Here is a 23,480-nt window from a genome sequence, read left to right on the forward strand (position 1 = left end):
TATACTGGATTTTTTTTTACAATTTAGTCATTTTTCATTTTTATTTGAAGCGCATTGAAATTAAAGTTGTTCTGAAGTTCTAAAAGTTAATTTAGCTGAAGCAGTTAATTTAGTCAGTATCATAATTCAAGATTACGTAATTTAGTTTACGAGTGTCTACAATGCAAAGAGGGACTTTCACTAGCAGATCGGCCTGTGATGACCATTCGGCTTGGAAAAGCACTCTACTACTGTCAAAAGTGCTGGAAAGCATCCAAAGAAAATAAGTCTGCTTCCACTTTTGCCGGACAACGAAAAGCCAGTGTCCCAAAGGTCGCCCCACCGAAAGTAGCCCCGAAACCAGTCGTTAAGCCGATTCAAGAAACTCCGATCAATAAGCCGAATCCGGCAGCTACAAACAACCAACTACCTCAAAACAGGCCAGAACAAGAGCCCGCGAAGCTAAAACCCGAACCTACTGTGCAAACAGTCGAAGTAACGCCGAAAGCTCAAGAAGCCGAAAATAAAGAAGAAGAGTTGAAGCCTTTGGCTCCGTCTGTTCCTGCTTCAGTTACGACTGCAGCGATGAAAGCAGATGATACAGCCGAAGATTTAGCAGACTCCGCAGGTACTTTACCATTTTGTTTCCTTAGAGAACATCCCCGAATTGCTACGAAACCTTGTATGTATTGTATGATTTCCGCTACATCCTACATGATCTTTGCTCGATATATGTCCCCGATTCCATGAATGTTTAGCAATTCCAAAAACAGTTTTTGGGAATCTTGTTTTTCCCCGCTGTTTTCACCAAACATTCTAATTTCCGATGATCCCACTGCGACGTTTTGAATATTTCCCGAGGCCTCTTTTCTGATCCCCCCAATTTTCACCGCGAAACTTGAAATTTTCACAATTCTCATCGGGAAAAACGACACCTTTTTAATTCTTACATCCATCTTTCAAAATTATCCATCTTTACGATATCTGGGGGAAAGAGATAAAATTGTGAATTTACAAAGATTTTCGGGAAACGATGCATCGGGTAACTTTATTGTCCTAAGGTATTTGTAACTAAATTTCATGGAGGCTGATAGTAAATGACAGTCCATAAGGAAACCGCGCGCGACTCTAAATAAGTTTGTATACTTTGTATAGGATTAAAAGGTACGATGGACGGCATTTTTGTATGGGTGATCAAGTTAGGAGCCATGTGCGCTAAACTTTGCAAGTGCATGCAATTGAAAAGATTTTGTCGCACTAAAATGACAACTATACTAATATTAACCGTTAATATTGACTTAATCAAATTTGTCTTGGGGAGTGAGTGAATCATTTTGTACATGCTCATATGATACTCAATTTCTAAAATGTGAAAGTTCCAGCAAGCTTACCGGCTATTTTGAGTACAATTGTTACACGCAACTTCGCAAACACTATCATAGTATTCGCTCAATTTACGAGATAGTATTTGAGTTTAAATTTGAACTGAATTGGTGTTCTTCAAATAGCCTTGAATCGTCTATACCCAGCTAAAACGGTAGGATAATTTAAAAAACACGACTTTTTGTTGGGGATGATGGGTGGTAATGGTTTATTCTGCCTTTTGTGAGGCTGTCTGTATGGTATTGATAATCCATATTGCTCACATTAAACAAAATTTTGTTAACATGTTTTGCTAGAGAAATATCCTACATCATTTTTAAAATCAGGGAGTCGTGTAGAGTCTACATAATTATAAAGGCTTCAATTTTTGTTGCAATAAATAAATTTTTCCAACGAAGAAAAAAGCACAACAACGCTTTTTAATTGTGCGTTCGTTTTTTGGTTGGTTGCTATAATCTTCATCATAAACATTTTTGGTTACAGTTGCATCATCAGCATAAAGCAATATCTGTGTTTCTAAATCCCCATGGACAGATTTGACTGAACGGAGATCTAGAATCCTCGTCACAATGTTAATACATGAGATTTACAAAACTTGTCAATTTGTGTCGCATGCGCAATGTGTTCAGAGTAACGATAGTCATCTTCCATTTCGGTTACGCAATAATCTTCTTCGTTGCAAGTAGTAATCAGTTGTTTAATTGGAAAGTTGTGATGGTTCTTTTAAGAGTCTCGGAACAGATTAAAAAAACTAAGAAAACATAGAGCAACTGCTTCAAAACTAATCTTCTAATTTTGAAAACTCTTAATTTTTCAAGCTACCTCAGTTCTTCGTTATGAAACACAATCAATGAAGATAATAATTTTGATTATCCTTTCTTAATAAAAATATGAATTCATCAAGATCATCAACTTAATGATAAAAGCAATGTTTTCAAGACAAAAGCATTCTGAATTTATCGTTTTATTTTAAAGGTTTTTTAGGAATAAACTACTTTGCAACTTAACAATCAATATATAGCACTCTTATGAGGTTAAAAAATCGTTGTCAATTTGTGTAAGCAAACTACCTCCGTCTTAAAAATTAAATCATTGAGACGTTTTAAATCCCTTAGTTCAGAAAACTTGGTTTGTGTGCGACTCTTCAAATATTGAAGTTTGACCGCGTGATTTAAAATGAAACCGGAGGATTTTTTGAAAAAAATTGACAGGAAAAAATTGATTTTATCAATTTTTTATGCATTTGTAATAGCCAGGAGTCACTGAGAATTACCTTGAAAAAAAATTGTAAAACCTTGCGCTGATAACAACAGCGCTTCGTTGTTATTTTTGACACTTTTGATTTAAAAAATGAAAAAAATGGAAGCCAGAAAAAAACAGGTCAATTATGAATTAAACTAAAATGAAGTGTTGAAGGGTCTTCAACCGACCAAACGCAGTGGCCAGTCATGGCCTACAAATAAATTTCCTTTTGTTTCCGTTTGTTTTCATTCTTTAGTTACTTTTAGGTGGTTAACAATTGTTTGCTCCAGCGTCTCATCATTTTTACGCTATTATTATTTTGGTCTGACTAATTCGAATTAAAAAAACAAATTGGTTATATTTATCAGTGTCACCAAGAATCATTAATGAGTTTAAAATTGTTCCTAAGTATAATAAAATGTAATAGTGACAAATCTTTAAAATACTTCATTCCATAACATTATTAAATCCCTATTTAATGAAGTTTTTTATTTAATAACTGTCTAAGTTCTGTCTAACTAACTCATTTTGTCTAAATAAAATTTTCTTGTACCGAATATGAACTTAAAAGCTTTTGATGAGCATTTACTTGTGTACGGTCACATATAGACCCTTCTCGTACCGAAATCCAAGTACGGTTCAGTACGTGGCACGTATAAATGCAAGCCTTTCTAAAATAACCAGTAAAGAATCAGTACAAATTCAATTGTATGAGTGATATCGGATTTGACATGCACTTGGCAGGATGATTTCAAAGTCAAAACTAACTTCTCAAAATTGTCTAGTAAAAATTTCGAAATCCAGCAAATTTTGTAACGTGCCACGATTTTCCCATTTATTTTCAGTCACTTTTCCGGCGCGTTACAAAATGATGCCAGGTGCATGCCAAACAGTAAATTAGCACTCCGGGAGAGTTGAGGGGCGCATACGAGGCGGTCTATTTGACCCAGAATGGGCCGTTTTGAGGGTATTTCAGCTAATTCTGGGCAATTTTGTTGCTGTTTCAACCCGTTTTTTACAACTGAGCACTGTCGTGCGTTTTCAACCTCACTTCTAGAATAAAGTTTAGGCCAAGCTGACGGCCTTCTTTGTAGCGTTTTTTGGCCCCTGATTGCGCTTTTTATTACGTTTGTTCTGCTATTTTTGACGTTTCCCGGCTATTTTCCACGTTTTTTTGGCTATTTTTGACGGTTCTTTGGCTATTTTTGGCGTTTTCCTGGCGGCTATTTTCGATTGAAATACTGAAATTGGTGCCAATCTGGCAAGTAAAAAAAATCAGAATTGGACTAAACCTGGCCATCTTAAAATCAGAATTGTCGCAATTCTGTCAAGTAAAAATTCAGAATTGGCGCGTCTGGCAAGTAAAAAAAATAGAATTGGCTCCAGACTGACTATTAAAAATTAGGATGAACGCACGTCTAACAGGTCAAAAAGGTGACATGAATCACTCTATGATTCAGTAATGATGATGAATTGCATTTATACTGGCCCAGTACTGAAACGCACTTGGAGTTAGGTACAGGGAAAAGTTAGTAGGAATCTTGCAAGCAATTTCTTGCACTCTGTAGGGTTTGAACTCATAGTATGCGCAATTTTATGGCACCTGAAGCTAAAAAAAGCAGGGGAAAACAATAAAGCACGAAACGCAGTAATACAGCAAAAAATGATTCAGAGAACTCATCTGGTTTAAATTTACACATCCAATTTTGCGGAATCATTTTTCTTGCATATTTTGTGGCATATTTGTTTAGCGTCTATCCGGATACAGAAAAAAATCGTCAGTAGTCTTATAAGCAGTGATAGTTCTGCAATACAAGTTCACCGTTTTTCATAAAGCATTGCAATTCAAGTGCCTGATTATGATAGCTCGGGGAATAAATGAAGTTTAGTTACGTGACTCTGATTGAAGTCAATCGGAACTTCTGGCGTTTATCGAGAACTCAGTAGCGGTCTGAGTTTTTAAGTCAAAACTTTGAAATCACTTTGCAGAGTCACGTAACAATTCAGCTTGAAAATACCGAAAGTTTAAGAGTCGGCTTCGGGCTATTTATATATGGGAACTTCTGACGTTTTAACTTTCTGGCACCGCAAATTTTCAGGAGTTTAAAACTTGCACGTACCTGTTCTGACTAGCAGATTTGAGTGTGTAATTTGTTTCAGCAAAGCAGTTGAATCTCAACACTGACAAGCCAGCCATCTCAATGGATGTGAAAAATGACAAAGAGAAAGACTGCTTCATCTGCGAAATGGTAATTAAAATAACATTCCTGATTCCCTTCACTGAAAATAGCCATGAGATAAATGTGAATGAAACATAAATGCTTTTCTGTGCAGTTCGTTGACTGACCACAAATCTCAAGTTGTACTGTTGTGCCACCAAAAAAGAAAAGCTGCGAATTTGAGCCCAGTAATTCGGTTCAATCTTGTCTTTTTAAAAGTTTTTCCCGACATAGTTCAACTGCCATATCAGAAACTATGCCGTTAGATTCATTAGATTCATCATCTAGTTTGACTTTTTGTAGCCAGCTGCTAGTGGTACATACTACACGTGTGGAGAGTGGCAGTACCATGAGAAGTGTATCACGTGCAACAGGTGTGGTAGGAAGGACAGGGAAAAGTGGGATGACTGTGTCATCTTCCCCAATGAGGAGGGAGAGGGCAAAGGGGTCAAGTTCTTCTGCAAAGATTGCAACTTGGCAAATGCACCTGTGTGCGTTAAGTGTCAAAAGCCTATCATAGGTAAGGCGACTTCATTGAACACATTGAAATATATCAACAAGGGAAGAAAAAATTAAATCGATAAAAATGTTTCAAAGAGGCTACTATCCCTTAAAAAAGAAATACTTGAAAATGATAAAACTAAGCAATGTTCGCCCAGAAGAGTTTATAAATTCTTATTTCAGGCAGCGGAGGTGTGTAAGTTGTAGTTCAGATACTCTTTTTTGTTTTTTATCTGTTCAATGCACGTTACTTAACTGGTTGTTCCCTAGTTGGTTAAAGTTTATCTTGAAAGATGTTGCACCATTCTGGCAGAATCTTGCAAGACGATGTATAGTTTTACTAGAAGTTCTTCCGAAATCTTGCAATATCTTACAAAATAAACTTCCTTCTTAAAAAGAATCTTACAATATAACAATTTTCAATAATCTTCCAAGATGAACTTTTTCGAAAACCTTAAAAGATAGCCTTTTAGTTTCAAAATTCGTTGTTGCCTCCAGCACCTATGCTTATGACCTATACTCGAAGAAAAAATCCCCTAATAAAAAACTTCGCAAGATATGTATGTACACAAATTTTGGCATCAATAAGGTTTTCGCCGTTGAAAATGTTTATCGGTCATCAGATGTATGTTGAATTGAGAGACTGAACCTATTATCAACTCAAATTCTCCTGCAATCTTCTTAAAAAATCTTTTGAAGGCACACAAAACTACCAAAAGCCACATTTTTTTATATGAATTTGTTTTCCATATTGCAAAGTGGCAGTTCAGTGCTGGATACATGAGTCAAAGTATCTCTTCTTTAAGACAGACGAAAAAACGATCCAAGTCAAAATTGATCTTCTGTGATATTTCTGGGCCCTTGTATGATTATGCATGATCACATTTGAGTCCTCCGTGAATATCAGAAGCTCTTGTATTAAGCAAAAACTCACTTTTTTAAAAAAAGAAAAAAAGTAGAAGTTACACTCCAAAATGGATTTCAAAAGAAATTCAACCAAAACTCCACTTATCTTTATTTCGAAAGTTTTTTGCCAGGTTTTGAATACCTACAGTGTTTGAAAGAACAAAAAACTAGCAGAAAGCAAGAAAGAAGCTGATATTGGTTCCCGAAAACATACAGGTATGAAAATCAATACGAAAAACAGTGGTCCTGATAAACATGACTAATAACAAGATTTAAACAACAGATGGCTAAAAACTGACACTGTAACGGCTGCTCTCCTTAGGTTTCACAAAGAAAGTTTTACACCGCCCAGTTCGTTCTGAGTGGTTAAAAAATCTGTCCGGATACTTCGTTTATGCAGTTCGCTTTTGTAACTGTATATCCGCTCTGCTGTACTTACCGTTGCATTAACTATTTTAGTTCGTAACTATTCGCTGATCTTAGTTTTTCCAACTATCAATTTGAACTGGATTGCTACAGATCACACAATACGGGATCTCTTTATGTATACCAGTTCAATCCGATAGAAAAAACAAATCGAAGACAAAGATATATGTCTAAGACCTGTTTGTGCAAAAATATTTAAATTTAAACCTAAGTTGGCTTTTGCTGTTTGTACTCACAAGTTGAGAATACCAGAAGTTGGGGTTGTAACAGTTGAATTTCAGCTCCAATAATTCGTTGATGCAAGACACAGTAACAGAATTTACTGCTCAAGAATAATATTTTGAACACAAGACACAGTAACAATTTACTGCTCAGGAATATTTCTAGTTCAAGACACAGTAACACGTTATTTACTGCTCAAGACAATTTGTTTTGCAATATTTTGCTGAGTTATACTTTCAGCCGTTTTCTGCGGCTACTACGTTGAGTTCTCTGTGTTGCTTTTGTTATTTCCCCCTTTTCTCTTTTTTCTCACGTGACAAACTGTAACTAGAACTAGAACTATAACTATTAAATGACTAAGACATCAGAAAGTGTTCTGTTTCTATTTTCCCCGCCTATGCAAGCTTGTTATTCCTTAAGCTCAGCTCCAACATCGCCGGCCCTGTTTTCCCTCGTGAAAACATCATCGTCAGTTGGAAGTACTGGAGCGAGCTTCACTACTGGCCTCTTGTAGTATCCATCTTTCGTTCGGATTTTCGCTGATCGAATCACTCCGTCGGAACCTTCAAAGGTTTCGGTTATTCGACCCAGATTGTAATATCCACGTTTGTCACTGTCTTCCACTAACCACACAAGATCACCCTGATGAAGACTTCTGTCCGTTGTGGTCTGCCATTTCTTTCGACTATTCAACGTTGGCAAGTATTCTTTACGGAATCTGTCCCAGATGAGGTCTGCGTAAGCTTGTGTTTGTCGGAAGAGCTTTCTATGATCAACAAATTGCTCTGCACCTGATAGGTACGGTAAACAAAGGTTCTTGTTGCCAAGTAGGAAATGGTTTGGAGTAATAGCTTCTAAATCGGTAGCATCAGAACTGACCTGTGTTAGCGGTCTAGCATTCAGCGTCTGTTCAACAAGACACATCGTGGTAGACAGAACATCTTCCGTGACTGATCGATTGCCCAGCACTGCGTACATTGCCTTCTTGCAACTCCTAACCAGTCGTTCCCACACTCCTCCAAAGTGTGGTGCTGCAGGTGGGTTGAACTTCCATCTGATACCCTGTTGAATCAGATGTTCTTCAATTCGAACCTTGTTCCATGCTGCTATATACTCTGCCAGTTCTTTTTCAGCTCCAACGAAGTTTGTCCCGTTATCGCTAATCATTTTGACCGGTTTGCCTCTGCGAGCAATGAATCGCATAATTGCGTTTAGACAACAATCAGTGTCTAGTTTTGGTACAATCTCTATATGTACCGCACGTACAGTAAGGCATGTGAACAGACAGCACCAACGCTTTTCGTTTCTTCGACCAATCTTTACTGTGAATGGTCCGAAATAGTCTACGCCTACATTCGAGAACACTGTTGATGCGACTAATCGTTCTTCAGGTAGATTTGCCATTACTGGTGCCTTTGTTTGGGCTCTTCCCTTTCGACATCTAATGCATTTGTTTTTGATCGATCTCAAAGCATTTCGTATGCCTAGGATCCAGAATTTCTGCTGAACTATGTTTCTGACATGTTCAGTACCTTCGTGATGACTATTCTTGTGTTCATTTCGCAAGAATGATTCTACTACATGGTGCTTCCAATGTAACAGTATTGGATGCTTGGTTTCGAAGTTCAATTCACTTTTACCTATTCTGCCCTGGGCACGGATAAGTCCTTGCTGGTCTATGAATGGTGAAAACTGGAGGATTTTGCTGTTTTTTGGAATTTCCCTTTCAGCCTTGAGAGATTTCATCTCTTCAGTAAACTGTTCTTGCTGCAGTAGTCTGAATATGCTTGCTTGTGCATCCTCTCTTTCTTGAACACTTAGTGTTTTTGTTGCCGGTTTGTGTTTTTTGAATACACGCTGTACGTATGCCATTGTATTTACAAGTCGATTGAAATTGCTGAATCGTTCCCACTGAACAATCAGCTTCTTCTCTTCAACCTTTGCTGAGAAAACCATTTCGTCGTTTTGTTCGTCTGAAGCAAATGTTAAATTCAACTGTTCAGGCCATTCGTTCTCTCGTTGCTTCAACCAGGCCGGCCCAGTGAGCCATTCGCTTCTCTTAAGTTCGTCAACGTTGATCGCTCGTGTCCCGATGTCAGCTGGATTGTTAATACCACTCACATGATTCCACTGTGAAACATTAGTTGTATCCAAAATCTCAGCCACTCTGTTTGCAACAAACACTTGTTGCTTACGGTGGGAGCTATGAATCCATTGCAGAACAGTAGTGGAGTCTGACCAAAAGTTGCAACTGTGAATCTTCGTTTCGTGTTCTTTCACTATCTGTTCTTTAAGTCTCACCGCCATCACTGCTGCTTGTAGTTCCAAGCGTGGTATGGAAAGGTGTCGCATCGGTGCGACTCTGCACTTCCCGATTACAAATGCTAAGTCTGCTGAGTATTCTTTGGGCTTTGAACGTAGGTATGCCACAGCGCACATTGCGTCTTCAGATGCGTCGGCAAACACATGAAGTTCCCATTTGTCCTTGGCTGTGCTGAAGTATCTTCTATCAATGCTGGTTTCTGCTATTTCTGGAAGCTGCGCCTTCCACTTCAGAAACTCTTCTTCTTCGTTAGGTTCTACTGAGTTGTCCCAATGTTGTCCATTTTTGGTCCAGATGCTCTTCAGGAGTCGTCTCATATGGACACTGAATGGTGCAAACAGTCCAAGAGGATCAAACACTGAAGAAACTAGAGATAAGATCTTCCTTTGGGTGATTGGGGTCTCAACTTCTTTGCTTGTACCTCTACAAACCTGTAGACTATCATCGGTAATCGTCCACTGAAGCCCAAGCACTGATGACCCTTCCTGGCTGGGTTCTACTTCAACCTGCTTTGTTTTGTTGATTGATCTTAAGTCCTCTGGGATTGCGTTGCTTACCAAGTCGCTATTGGTGATCCACTTCTTCAGTTCAAATCCATGTTTTGAGAGAAGAGGTTGCAGTTGTTTGAAAATTTTGATTGCTTCTTCAGGTGTTTCGACTGACTTGATGAAATCGTCCATGTAGAAGTTGTTTTGGATTGTTTTTGCTGCAATTGGGAACTCGTCTTCGTTATCGATCGCTACTCGCTTCAGAGCGTAGTTGGCACATGTTGGTGAACTCTTTGCTCCGAAAACATGACGCTGATACTCGTAAATTTGCACAGCTTCGTTCATTGTTGGTCGCCACAAGAATCTCAAGCAGCTTTTATCCCGTTCAGGAACTTGCACTTGCAGAAACATTGATTCAATATCTGCGGTTAAGGCAATTGGTCCTTCTCGAAATCTGAATATTGTTCCGATCAATCCGTGTAGTAGATCGGGTCCGGCTAACAGCTTGTCATTTAGGCATACGTCCTTGTATTTTGCTGCAGCGTTGCAAACACGGCGAATTTTACCCGGTTTGTTGGGGTTTAGTACTGGATGGTGTGGCAAATACCATTCTTTTCCGAAAGTGCATTTGACTTCCGATTTACCAAGGATCTTCACAAATCCCTTTTCAACATCTGTATCAATTGACTGTTGATACAATTCTTTTAACTTTGGGTCTCGTTGGAATCTTCGTTCCAGTGAGTAGAGCTGACCAAGGGCTGAGCCGTAGTTGTTTGGAAGACTGGGTTCTGGTTCATTCCAGAGCATGCCCACTTCGTACCGCTCGCCTGTAAACTTTGTCGTGCTCTCTAGAAATTTCTGAGCCTGCTGCTCTTTCTTTGATTGACTTACAACATTTATTTTGGAAGCATAGGTTTCTATGTCCCACCATGATTGGATATTTTCTGCCACTTTCACATCTTCTGTGAAGGCGAAATGACAAATATTTTGACTTTTCTTGCCTGTCATGGGACCACTGACTACCCATCCTAATTCTGTTAAGACGGCGAAAGGCTCACTTCGTGTTCCAATCTTATAGTCCAATGGACGTTGAATTTCGTAGGCATCTTGTCCAAGAATGATGCCTACTTCCATCAGGTTGAATCTTCTGTTTGTGAGAACATTCAGGTGTCTGAATTTGTTCTTCAGTTCTTTGTAATCATATGTTGTGTTTCCCAACGAGATTGATGGGTGTGCAAACGCTTCAATCGAATGCACCTTTGAATGTAGTCCCTTTATTGTGATAGGAACCTTCTCTGTCCTCAAATCTTGCGTCCCATGTATGCCAGCTATGTTCAAGGTAACGTCCATGCCTTTGGCTTGTAGTTGATCCTTGACACTTTGATCGATGAATGATACTGTTGACCCACTATCGAGGAAAGCGTAGGTAGTCAACCTGTTACTACCACTCTGAACCGATACAGGAACTATTTGAAGAAAACTAGTAACTTGGTTACTCTGGTTGATTGTTGCTGCGCTAACATTAACTGCGTGACTACCCTCGTCCATTTGGTTTTCTGAGTGTAGCAGTCTGTTGTGCTTTTTGGTACATCCATTTATACCGCACGGGTGGACTTTACAATCTTTGATTGCATGCCCTTTCCCCAGACATCCATAACATAAACGTTCTTTTCTCACTGCTGCATAGCGATCGGTGACATTCATATTCTTAAATATTGGACAGTTCCATATTTTATGAGTGCCATCCGCTAGTGGACAGTTGTTGTTTTGCATTTGCTTGGTTTCTTGCAGGTTTGAACTTGCACTGAAGTTCGATGTCTTCGAGAATTGTTTTTCTCTATTTGCGTTGCGTCGGTCTTCTTCTTTGCGTTCCCCTTTAAACGCTGAAAACCCTTCATGCACGAATGCCATTCGTGATAACCATTTTTCAAACATGATTAGATCAGGCCAGTCCTCGTCTTTGTCATCGACGTAGAACCACCATTTTTCTTTAAGAACTTGAGGTAGCTTATCAACTGCCATGTACAATGTCGAACTTGATTGCAAATCACCAATATGTTTGTACTCTTTGAGCACGTTCACGAAGTTAGATACAATAACAGAAAAATTAATCAGGCTGGTTGAATCATGAGGTTTCACTTGATTAGCTTTTCGTAGGCTCTCGAGCTGCGCATCTATAATTACATGCGGTCTTCCAAATTTTCTTTCTAAAATGTTCCAGGCAGCACTATAAAACTGTCCAGAATAGCCCATTCCCGAGATTGCAGATTTTGCTTTGCCTGTTAGCAGAGTCTTCAAATGGCTCATTTTTTCTGAGTCGGGAATCGTGCGTTTATCTACTGTTGCTATGAACATGCTAGACCACTCAGGCCACTCCAGTGGGTTTCCGTCAAAATTGTTCAACCTCAATTTTGGTAAACTACTGCTTGAATGTCCAGAGTTGTAGTGCCTTCCAGCTATCGGCGATTTATCCCGCTCTTCAGCACTTAGTGAGCGTTCACGAGTGTTTGGGTACCATGGGTAATGCCTATGCTTATTTCGTTCAGGGCTGACGTCAAAGCGAGCTCTTGGTCGAATTGGCGTTCGCGTGTCGTTCATCGAATTCGCCCACTCCGAGACATCTCTCCCTTTTGGGGTCCAATTGAAAGGTGACTTGTCACGCGCCTTAGTCGATTGAGAACGTAAGTCATCTTTCTCCAATGCTGTTCTTTGCAATTGGCGCTCTAGGTCTCGCTCTTTTTCCCGAAGCTGATGTTGCATCTCTAGTTCTTTCATTTGCATTTCTAGATCCAACTTCTTTCGATCAAATTGTGCTCGTTCGATTTGCAACTTTCTTTCAAATTCAATTTCAAATTCTTTTATTCGTTCTTCCACCCGACGTTTCACTGAAGATGCTTCCGAAGTGTTTTCTGTATCCTGGTTGATTGTCCGTGTAACCGTATTCGTCGTAGCATTGCTTGTGTTACCATGGTTTTGGTTAAACTCTGGAATTCCAACGTTTTGTTCTAACTGATGCACATTATTCGCAGGCGGTTGCTCTTCATTGGCATGAAGGGTTGACTGGCTTTGCTGGCTTGACATGTTTGTCTCTCCGTGGATATACGGTAACCACTCTGCGTTCAAATATTGAAAGTATTTTTCTGTCTCAAGTTTGCGTTTTAAAGAAATATTTGGGTCTCGGAGAGTCTCAGCTTTTTATTCACGAGTTTTTGAATGCTGTCATCCAATTGCAGTATCTGCTGATAAAGAGTCTTGAGCTTGCTTGGTCGATCTCGCTTCTCAATGAGCTCAAAACCTTCTTCCTCTTTCTCAATCAAGTTATTTCGCAAGTTGTTGATCTGTCGATCCAAAACGCTTTGACTCTGTGACGGAGTCACCGCGTTTGTACTTTGGGACTGCAGCTTGAATCTCTACAGTACCTTTTGTTTATTTGCTTTAATTAAGCCTTGCTATTTAACTTCTAATGCACTTTGCCTAATTGGCTTTGCGTTGTTGATTTGCTCGTTGATTTTTGTTTTCGTTCGTCGATGACTTTGTCACTTCGACTGTTGGGTTGGACAGCAGTTTATTCCACCGTCCGGGTCGGCGGACCAAATGTAACGGCTGCTCTCCTTGTGTTTCACAAAGAAAGTTTTACACCGCCCAGTTCGTTCTGAGTGGTTAAAAAATCTGTCCGGATACTTCGTTTATGCAGTTCGCTTTTGTAACTGTATATCCGCTCTGCTGTACTTACCGTTGCATTAACTATTTTAGTTCGTAACTATTCGCTGATCTTAGTTTTTCCAACTATCAATTTGAACTGGATTGCTACAGATCACACAATACGGGATCTCTTTATGTATACCAGTTCAATCCGATAGAAAAAACAAATCGAAGACAAAGATATATGTCTAAGACCTGTTTGTGCAAAAATATTTAAATTTAAACCTAAGTTGGCTTTTGCTGTTTGTACTCACAAGTTGAGAATACCAGAAGTTGGGGTTGTAACAGTTGAATTTCAGCTCCAATAATTCGTTGATGCAAGACACAGTAACAGAATTTACTGCTCAAGAATAATATTTTGAACACAAGACACAGTAACAATTTACTGCTCAGGAATATTTCTAGTTCAAGACACAGTAACACGTTATTTACTGCTCAAGACAATTTGTTTTGCAATATTTTGCTGAGTTATACTTTCAGCCGTTTTCTGCGGCTACTACGTTGAGTTCTCTGTGTTGCTTTTGTTATTTCCCCCTTTTCTCTTTTTTCTCACGTGACAAACTGTAACTAGAACTAGAACTATAACTATTAAATGACTAAGACATCAGAAAGTGTTCTGTTTCTATTTTCCCCGCCTATGCAAGCTTGTTATTCCTTAAGCTCAGCTCCAACAGACACCATGGGTTCATCTGAATTATATAATTTTTTCAAAGATTACTCTAGTCATTTTGTTTTTAGAGGGTTTCGCTGAACAATTGCACTTTAGAAGCACGTTTAGTTAATTGATGTTTGAGGCTAGCCTAAAGAAGTGAAAACATTTTTCCCAAAAAAAGACAAAGCGACCAAAAAAGTTAAAGCGAACCAAAATTGAGAGCAGAAGTCACAATATTGCATATTCAGTCTTAAAGAACGATATAAAATAACTGAGCTGAAGTGACCTTACTATTAGTTTCATTGGGGAAATAGCTTTCAGTTGTCAATGCAAAACAACAAAAAATAATGATGCACGAGTCATTTAATATTCCAGAGCAAGTTCTGTTAGCATGTTAAATGCGGCACTTTTGATCTTAGAAACGCCCCAAAAATCGTTTTGGATCCCACGCATAAGGACAACGAATAAGTGATTTGACAATATCCGAAATCCCGTCAATCCAAAAATTGATTGCATTCGCATTCGTTCGTTGAAACACGTGATTAAAACATGAAAATTCTAAAATCAGAAACCTATTTGATTTTTGATAGTAACTATCAATTTTGGTACAAGAAATACACGCAGCAACAACTGCAGGAAACTATGAAAAGAAGGCTGGCCTTAATTTGGTCGCACTAAACAGATTCAAATTCTCCTCATAATTTGCAAGTTGAAGAGACATTTCGTTGCAAAAATATAAACATTTCGTTGCAATTTTTTTATAATGCAAAACTTTTAATACAATTAGGAGCGCGATTATAGCCGACTGTGAAGATAATGACCGTTACTGAAAAATTTAAAGTTCTCTTAAAGAAGAAGTAAACACAATGGAGTTGAAGGTATTCGAATTTTGTGGAAGTTTTGCTTCAGGAATTGCATTCAACTCTTCCTCAAAGAGAGGCTGTTTCTTTCCTATCAACAAGAGATAAGAATTCTGATCCATTATAAGAAATGTTTCTGAAAGTTTGCTATGGATATAATAGACCCTAATGAAAAAGATCTTACTCGCTTTTGGTTATCCAAATTTAGAATACTAATTTTTTAGTTCTAAAAAAGTTCTGAAATACACGCAGTCTGAATTTTTTCTAAACAATTTATCCTTAAAAATTTTAAAGAAGTCTCGCTCTCTAATTTGTGAAAATATGATTGAATAAAAAAAGCCTGCCTCGCATATATATTCCCCCTTTTTTGAAAAAAAAGTGTTGGAACAATAAAGTATTTTTACCAAATCTTTTCCGAGGGGGAGGGATAGATTGTTATCTTTCAGTCTCTTGCAAAATATAGTCATTGACAAGTTTGCCAGATCTTATAATTATAAATTAGACCTCAAGGAGGATGTAGATTTACTTAGTGTGCTATCGACAAGTTTTCTATTCTTTTTCGATTCCAAATCTTACCGCAGTATTTCTAACAATAATAATACGTTTTACAGTATGGACACATATAACAAAATATCAAGGGGTATGTCAGAAGTTTGAGAACTTTATTGTTCCGACCCCTCTTGAGGGGGGAGGAACTATATACTCAAATGGTTTTTTTTTGTTCAGTCAATTTATTTATCGTAGAGAGTTTAGACTGGTATCATTAGAAAGCTTGTCCAGCGTAGAATATGGAATTAAAAAGATTTTTTGATTTTCGTTTTTGACAGGGAGATATCGAGGTTTAAACTTTTGAGAAAATAGAGTGAATTCCGTTGATTTCATTCACTTTTTATCAGAATTTTTGCCAATTTTGATAAAAATTAATAAAACTTTCAAAAAAATGTTGTTGATTTTACGTTTAAAGTCATAATATATTGTCAGCTATTCTCATTGAATTTTTTTGTCACAATTTCCGGATAAATATTTCACAAAATTCAGACTTTTTCATCAAAAACAGCAGGAAATATGTTTCTTTAGCCCGCTCTGATTAAATTTGCTGGAAGTGCACACCCAAACACCACAAAGACAATCTTTGTAGACTGAAAAGGGGGCTAATTCCACTTCAACTTCCGTTGAGAGTACCCTGTAAATAAAACTTTGCCGTTTTTTGCTAACTTTATTCGTTGATTATCAAAAACGCAGCATTTATTTTTGATTTTTTCCACAAACAAAATATCTATATCAATGACATTCCAAAAATTAAATATTCTTAATGGACAATCAACATTAGCAGGACTGGTTCTGTACCAATCTTGGACCGTTATATTCCAATAATCCCGCTATAATCCAAAAATAATTCGGATTGTCGTCAGTCGGTTTTTTATAAAAAATTTCGATCTTTTTTATATTAATTAAATAACCGAACATTTCAAAGCAAAGCTCACAGATGATAGGTCCTATGGGCTTCCTATTTAGCTCGAAATTAATTTATCTAGTTGATTGCTTGAAAGCTTGGACTTGGTTTTGACAGCTTAGTTTTGACTTTTAAAATATTTGATTTTTAAACAAAAAATGGCTTATTTAAATTTGCCTCCATTTTTCTCTTAATTTGGTCCACTTGTAGCTTGGTGTCAGTAATCAAAGATTGCTGCTTCTTTTTGCTGAATTCAAATATAAGTCGTTATTGCGGTTTTATGCCTTAAGTTATGGTGTTCTGGCATCAAAACTACTAGATTTCACAATTTTTTTTTTAATTTTTAGATATTTGCCCATTTTTCATGTTTTCTAGTTTTGTCAAATTAACTCGTTATTGTCAGTTCATATATCACAATTTATGCATTCAAAAGAACGCACAATTGATCATTTATAAATCCTTAAAGATATAGATTGTGGTTCTTTACCGCTTCGACTGCACTTTCTCGTAGAATTCAATTGAAATTTTTAATTTTGTCTTTAACTGTCGTCTTTACTTTGTCTTTTTAGTCGTATTTAATTTCCTGTACCATGACCCGCTTTGCTTGGCTTTTTCTGGAAGAGTATATGAGCCGATTTTCTGATTTTAGAAGATAGATAATGGCTTTCATGACTTTGAAAACAATTGTTTTCCAAAATGAAAAAAAAACATTTCAACTTCACTGTTTTGTTCCTTTTATTGTCTTTTTGTTACCTGGTCTCGTTAATTAAAGGTTAAAGATGACATTATTTTTGTCAAGGGAAGTCGTCAAAAGGGATTTGTGTCACAAAATCTAATGTTTTTAGAGAATTCGTTATGACATTACTGGCTTCGACACGGGTTTTTCAAAAAAAAAGTAAATTAGTTTTGTTTTTTGTCATATTTGACGTTTTTTGTAGAAGTAAGACTTGTTCTGAATAAATGCAGGTCTTGGGGGCTTCCTGTGGAAGAACAAACGGTCCTATTCAAGTTTTTCATTTTGTAATTAATGGCTTTCAAGTCTTTGGAAATAAATTTTTTTCGATAAAAACAAGTATTACATAAACTTGCTTTCTTTTTGGTCTAATTGTTACCTGATTTAGTTAACGAGAAGTCACGTTATACATTTCAAAGGAAGGTGTCAAAGGGGATTGGTGTCACAAAATCTAATGTTTTAAGAGAATTCGTTATGATTTACTGGCTTCCACACGGGTTTTTCACAAAAAAGTAAATGAATTTTTGATTTTTGTCATATTTGACGTTCTTTTTGTAGACGCAGGACATACTCTGGATAATTGCAGGTCTTAAGGGCTTCCTTTCGAAGAATAGGCGAGCCTATTCAAATTTTTCATTTTGTAATTAATGGCTTTTATGTCTTTGGAAATAAATTTTTTTCGAAAAAAAAACAAGTATTACATAATTTTGCGTTTTTTATTTTATCTAATTGTTGCTTATTTTCATTAATGAGCGGCCACATAATACACTATTAGTGTTCGACGAAGGTGCAATCGAACATATTTTGGGGGCCAAAGTATGGCTTTACGGCTTCCAAAGCATTTTCTGGCAAGTTTGAATTGATTTTTAGTTTTCGTCTATTTGTGGTCCTTTTTGTAACTGCATAAAAAAAGAGTTCTTAATTCCCTTTTACTGAAGCGTCGGTAATTGTAAACCTATGTGATATTTTAGTTGATTCCTAATGGTTTTCTTTACTTTGAATTTAATTGTTTTTTTTTTAAATTTCAGCGAATTTTCCAACCTTAAAGTTTGTTCTTTTTTGTCTAATTGTTACCAAGCTTTATTATGAACTCGTGAATAACCATTTTTTTCTGGTGAATTACAAGTTATTTTGTTTATTTTCAGTTTTATCTGACGCTATTTTGACTTTGTTATTAATTTTGTTTTTTAAAACGGACATAAATTTTTTGATGTAATTAATGTTTGTTAATGTTTGATTTTGCCGTTCGTCTTTGCTCGCTTTCATAATATTGGCATATTTCATCAATCTAATGCATCATTTTTTACTGCACTCAGTTATTTGCTTTGGAGGCTATCTTCTCGTTCATACACCAGTTTTTTTTTGAAAAATATTTGATTTTTTTGTGTTTTTCCATCTGTTCCTCATTTGATAGACAATTATGCCAAAATTGTGGATGAGCGAGGACGGAACCTTATGAGCGATCGCACATTACCGAGCCTCCTTGTTATAGATTTTAATTTTCTACCCATTTTAGTTGAGACTGATCGGTTTTTACTATAAACAAATCTAATTTAAATAATACGATTTTCTATGGGACGCATGAAGTCAAGGAAGAGCTGTGTTTTTGGCAGTCCTGATGCAGCTGTTTTACTGAGAAAATTCGTTATCTTGGACTCTTACAGTTGTCTTACACGGAAACCGTCATATGCATGAAACGGTTATACTCCAAGATTCTTGCTAAGAGACGGTTTTAATGGTCGATCTGTTCAAGGGTCATGCAGATAACCGTAATTGGCAAGAATATTGCATCAATTTTGTCATGATTTTGAACAAGTTTCTCAAAAAAAAGAATTTTACCAGTGTACGTTTCAATTTTTACTAACTTCTCAATTCAGTCATGGACACACGTTGATTCACTTGGCATGAACGTATTATGACGCTTTCTGTTGAAATGCACTCTGATTAATAACTTACTTCAGTTTAACAGATATAACAATTATTTTCAGACGGAGTGTTAACGTTGAACAACCCCACTAGTGGTAAGGACATGCAGTACCACGCGGACTGTCTCAACTGTGGGTTGTGTGATAAGAACATGGCGAGGGGAGAGGAACTGATGTTTGTCAATGGACAACTCAACTGCTCAGAGTGTAGAATGAAGAATAGCATCACCTGCAGACGATGTAATCAAGTAAGTACTGTATAAGGTAGCTGTTATGTTACGGTTTCCTCTGAAAGAGCCAATCTTTAACTTCTGGTTAAAACAAGTTAAACCAATACCAAACGTTGCAAGTGCCAGACGTCAATGGTAGAGATTCTTATATCAATAACCAGAAGTTGACTTTCGGCATGTTCAAACTTGGAGGTTGCGTTTTTTAAGCAAAGTTCCGTGACTATGCAGAAGTCACTCGATATTCTAGCTCAACAGCTCGAATCAATGCAAGGATAGCAATGAACACAAGAATTAAGTTCGAACTGACTTGAAACAGAGTCACGTAATCTATACTAAACTTAGCCCTCGAGTTACTTCCTAATCCCACGTGCGGTCATTGTAAATTGCTTAAATTATGGAAGTATTGATTTGATATTAAATTGTTATCATGTAAGTAACATTTAACAGAGCATAACCAATATTTAATTACATAAATTTGAAAAATTTGAAAAATTTGAAATTTGAAGAATTTGAAAAATTTGAAATAAATTTATTCTGGAATATTTTGTCACCGTGTAAAAGACCTCGGCAGTGATGTCAGTGCAGCTCAGAATGTGAAAATGAGGATGGGACGATGTGCAATTAAGAAGAAGTTTATGTCTTTTGTGATCTGCTTGCTGTCGAGGAGAAAACAGTCGACTCTACAAGGACATCAAACGACATTAGGTTAACATTTTATACCAATTTGAACAGACTCACACCCTAACAGCACTTGAAAACAATAAAACCAAGTCAGCCCTACTAATAACTCAAAAATTTGGGCAAGCACTTAAATATAGTTAAAACACGTAACTCGGTTCCTCCAACACATTATTTTAGAATGAATTTTTTAAAACTCGCACACAATAAAAAAGACAATAAATCTTTATTCAAGAATTATCAATCAGCAACACACACTCCATACAGCAATTACCACGACACAATTAAAATGTCATTTGGAGTAACACTGGCGACCAAAAATCCAGAAAATGTCTGTTACCCTTCTGTCGGCCAATATTGGTCAATTCAACTGATAAATTACCTAATCTTGCTCTGCCTTGTCTTTACAATTAAATTTTTTGTATTACTAAATTCATAATTTTATATCGACACCAGATATGACCTGAGGAATGAGTTTTGCTTTTTGACGCCCTCAAACCAGTCATTGTTCAGGCCCCATTTATGAGAATACTGATTTTGCTAGGAGAAAATTGTCGTAGTTGGAGCGGAAATTGAACCAGCTAACCTTTGATAAAGATTCCAATGCGTTTCAAGGTGCGAATTTTGGGCTTTCTGTCACGTTACGCTTTTCAATTTATATTTGAGCGTATACTACGCGTAGCATAAGCAGCTCATATGAAAAAAGTGTTTTGTTTATTTTTCTTCACAAACTTCGAACACAAATAATGGATTTCTAAGACTTGAAATATTTTTGCATGTGGTATGGTTTACTTACCAAGGTTCGTGTTTATCTCATACGGCTGGCAATCGTATGACCTCTGTAAAGCATACTTCCGATTCTACGAAGCTTTATGGGGAAGCGCCAATTAGATTCTGTGTTTGTGGAGTTGTTCATGCACTACGACGCGCCGAGGCAGATACATAATCAACTAACCTTTTCACCAAATGGACGTTGCGTAGCAATATGAATGCTCGCATCTCTAGCTTGGGTTGATGTTCTCTTCGTTAATAAGCAAGGACATAGTGCTGGACCAGTTCCGAGAAAGAACTGAATGGGACTTGAATAATCGAGTTCAGTTTGATCAGAACTTAAAAGTTTAAGTGGTCCATTTTTTGGTATTTTCAAAGTTTCATCTCTAAGGCGTTGTCTGACAAGTACCGCCTAACATGTTTGAGATTTTAAACCATTCGTTCACACGAGCCACCACGGTCCGGAGTGGATGGTATGAAAAGAGTCAAAAATTATTTTTCTTAGATTGTTAGCTTGCAGTGGATTTTCGATTTCAACTCCTGATAAACAAACAGTTTCTTGCTGTCACAGTTAATTGTGTTTTCGTAGTGATCCCTGTCTGAATAAAATTTCCAGACACACAGCCCAAAGAAAATTTTCCACTGATGCTGAAACTTTATAGTGCATGAGTAATTTAAAAGCAAGCAAGCGAAAAGGAAATGCCAGCTTCTCTCTCTTGAACGTGTCACTGACACCTGAAATGGCCTAAAAAGTCTCTTAAAAATTTGCGAAAAGGGAATTCAATAAAAGAAACTTTCAGCTCAAAAAAGGATAGAATTATTGTTACCTTTAGGGCCATGTCTTTAAAAAACGTATTCATGTATCACTAATTTAATAGTTTTATGTCGACACCTTATATGTGTCAGGAATGAGTTTGACTTATCGAAGATCTCAAACTAGTCGTTACTCAGGCCTCCTTTATGAGAATGTTGATTTTAATAGGACAAAATTGTCGTAGTTGAGCGGAAAATGAACCAGCTAACCTTTGATAAAGATTCCAATGCGTTTCAATGTGCGACTTTTGGGCTTTCTGTCACGTTATGCTTTTCAATTTAAATTTGAGCGTATACTACGCGTAGCATAAACAGCTCATATGAAAAAAGTGTTTTGTTTATTTTTCTTCACAACCTTCGAACACAAATAATGGATTTCTAAGACTTGAATTATTTTTGCATGTGGTATGGTTTACTTACCAAGGTTCGTGTTTATCTTATACGGCTGGCGATCGTATGACCTCTGTAAAGCATACTTCCAATTCTACGAAGCTTTATGGGCAAGCGCCACTTAGATTCTGTGTTTGTGGAGTTGTTCGTGCACTACGACGCGCCGAGGCAGATACATAATCAGCTAACCTTTTCACCAAATGGACGTTGCGTAGCAATATGAATGCTCGCATCTCTAGCGTCGGTTGATGTTCTCTTCGTTAATAAGCAAGGACATAGTGCTGGACCAGTTCCGAGAATGAACTGAATGGGACTTGAATAATCGAGTTCAGTTTCATCAGAACGTAAAAGATTAAGTGGTCGATTTTTTGATATTTTCAAAGTTTCATCTCTAAGGCGTTGTCTGATAAGTACCGACTAAAATGTTTGAGATTTCATACCATTCGTTCACACGAGTCACCGCGGTCCGGAGTGGATGAGATGAAAAGAGTCAAAAATTATTTTTCTTAGATTGTTAGCTTGCAGTGGGTTTTCGATTTCAACTCTTGATAAACAAAAGTTTTTTGCTGTCACAGTTAATTGTGTTTTCGTAGTGATCACTGTCTGAATAAAATTTCCAAACACACAGCCCAAAGAAAATTTTCCACTGATGCTGAAACTTTATAGTGCATGAGTAATTTAAAAGCAAGCAAGCGAAAAGGAAATGCCAGCTACTCTCACTTGAACGTGTCACTGACACCTGAAATGGCCCAAAAAGTCTCTTAAAAATTTGCGAAAAGGGAATTCAATAAAAGAAATTTTCAGCTCAAAAAAAGATAGATTTATTGTTACCTTTAGGGCCTTGTCTTTAAAAAACGTATTCATGTATCACTAATTTAATAGTTTTATGTCGACACCATATATATGTCAGGAATGAGTTTGACTTATCGAAGATCTCTAACCAGTCATTGCTCAGGCCCCATTTATGAGAATACTGATTTTGCTAGGACAAAATTGTCGTAGTTGGAGCGGAAATTGAACCAGCCAACCTTTGATAAAGATTCCAATGCGTTTCAATGTGCGAATTTTGGGCTTTCTGTCACGTTATGCTTTTCAATTTAAATTTGAGCGTATACTGCGCGTAGCATAAGCAGCTCATATGAAAAAAGTGTTTTGTTTATTTTTCTTTACAACCATCGAACACAAATAATGGATTTCTAAGACTTGAAATATTTTTGCATGTGGTATGGTTTACTTACAATATGACCTCTGTAAAGAATACTTCCAATTCTACGAAGCTTTATGGGGAAGCGCCACTTAGATTTTGTGTTTGTGGAGTTGTTCATGCACTACGACGCGCCGAGGCAGATACATAATCAGCTAACCCCTTCACCAAATGGACGTTGCGTAGCAATATGAATGCTCGCATCTCTAGCTTCGGTTGATGTTCTCTTCGTTAATAAGCAAGGACATAGTGCTGGACCAGTTCCGAGAAAGAACTGAATGGGACTTGAATAATCGTGTTCAGTGTGATCAGAACTTAAAAGATTAGGTGGTCCATTTTTTGGTATTTTCAAAGTTTCATCTCTAAGGCGTTGTCTGATA

At 37.1% G+C, this 23,480-nt stretch overlaps 1 protein-coding gene across 2 annotated transcripts in view; it reads left to right on the forward strand.

The window, feature by feature from the left end:
- The window catches only part of LOC142348415 (uncharacterized), a 43,750-nt gene that overhangs the window by 10,023 nt on the left and 10,247 nt on the right, over positions 1 to 23,480 (forward strand). For both annotated transcript variants that reach the window (XM_075399770.1, XM_075399771.1), the window contains exons 2-5: positions 146 to 607; positions 4,765 to 4,853; positions 5,127 to 5,343; positions 19,078 to 19,262. In XM_075399770.1, the coding sequence (XP_075255885.1) occupies positions 146 to 607; positions 4,765 to 4,853; positions 5,127 to 5,343; positions 19,078 to 19,262 (953 nt within the window). The remainder of the gene's footprint in view (positions 1 to 145; positions 608 to 4,764; positions 4,854 to 5,126; positions 5,344 to 19,077; positions 19,263 to 23,480) is intronic.

The sequence above is a fragment of the Convolutriloba macropyga genome, chromosome 10 (assembly GCF_964194025.1).
Source record: "Convolutriloba macropyga chromosome 10, txConMacr16.3, whole genome shotgun sequence".
Classification (NCBI taxonomy): Eukaryota; Metazoa; Xenacoelomorpha; order Acoela; family Convolutidae; genus Convolutriloba; species Convolutriloba macropyga.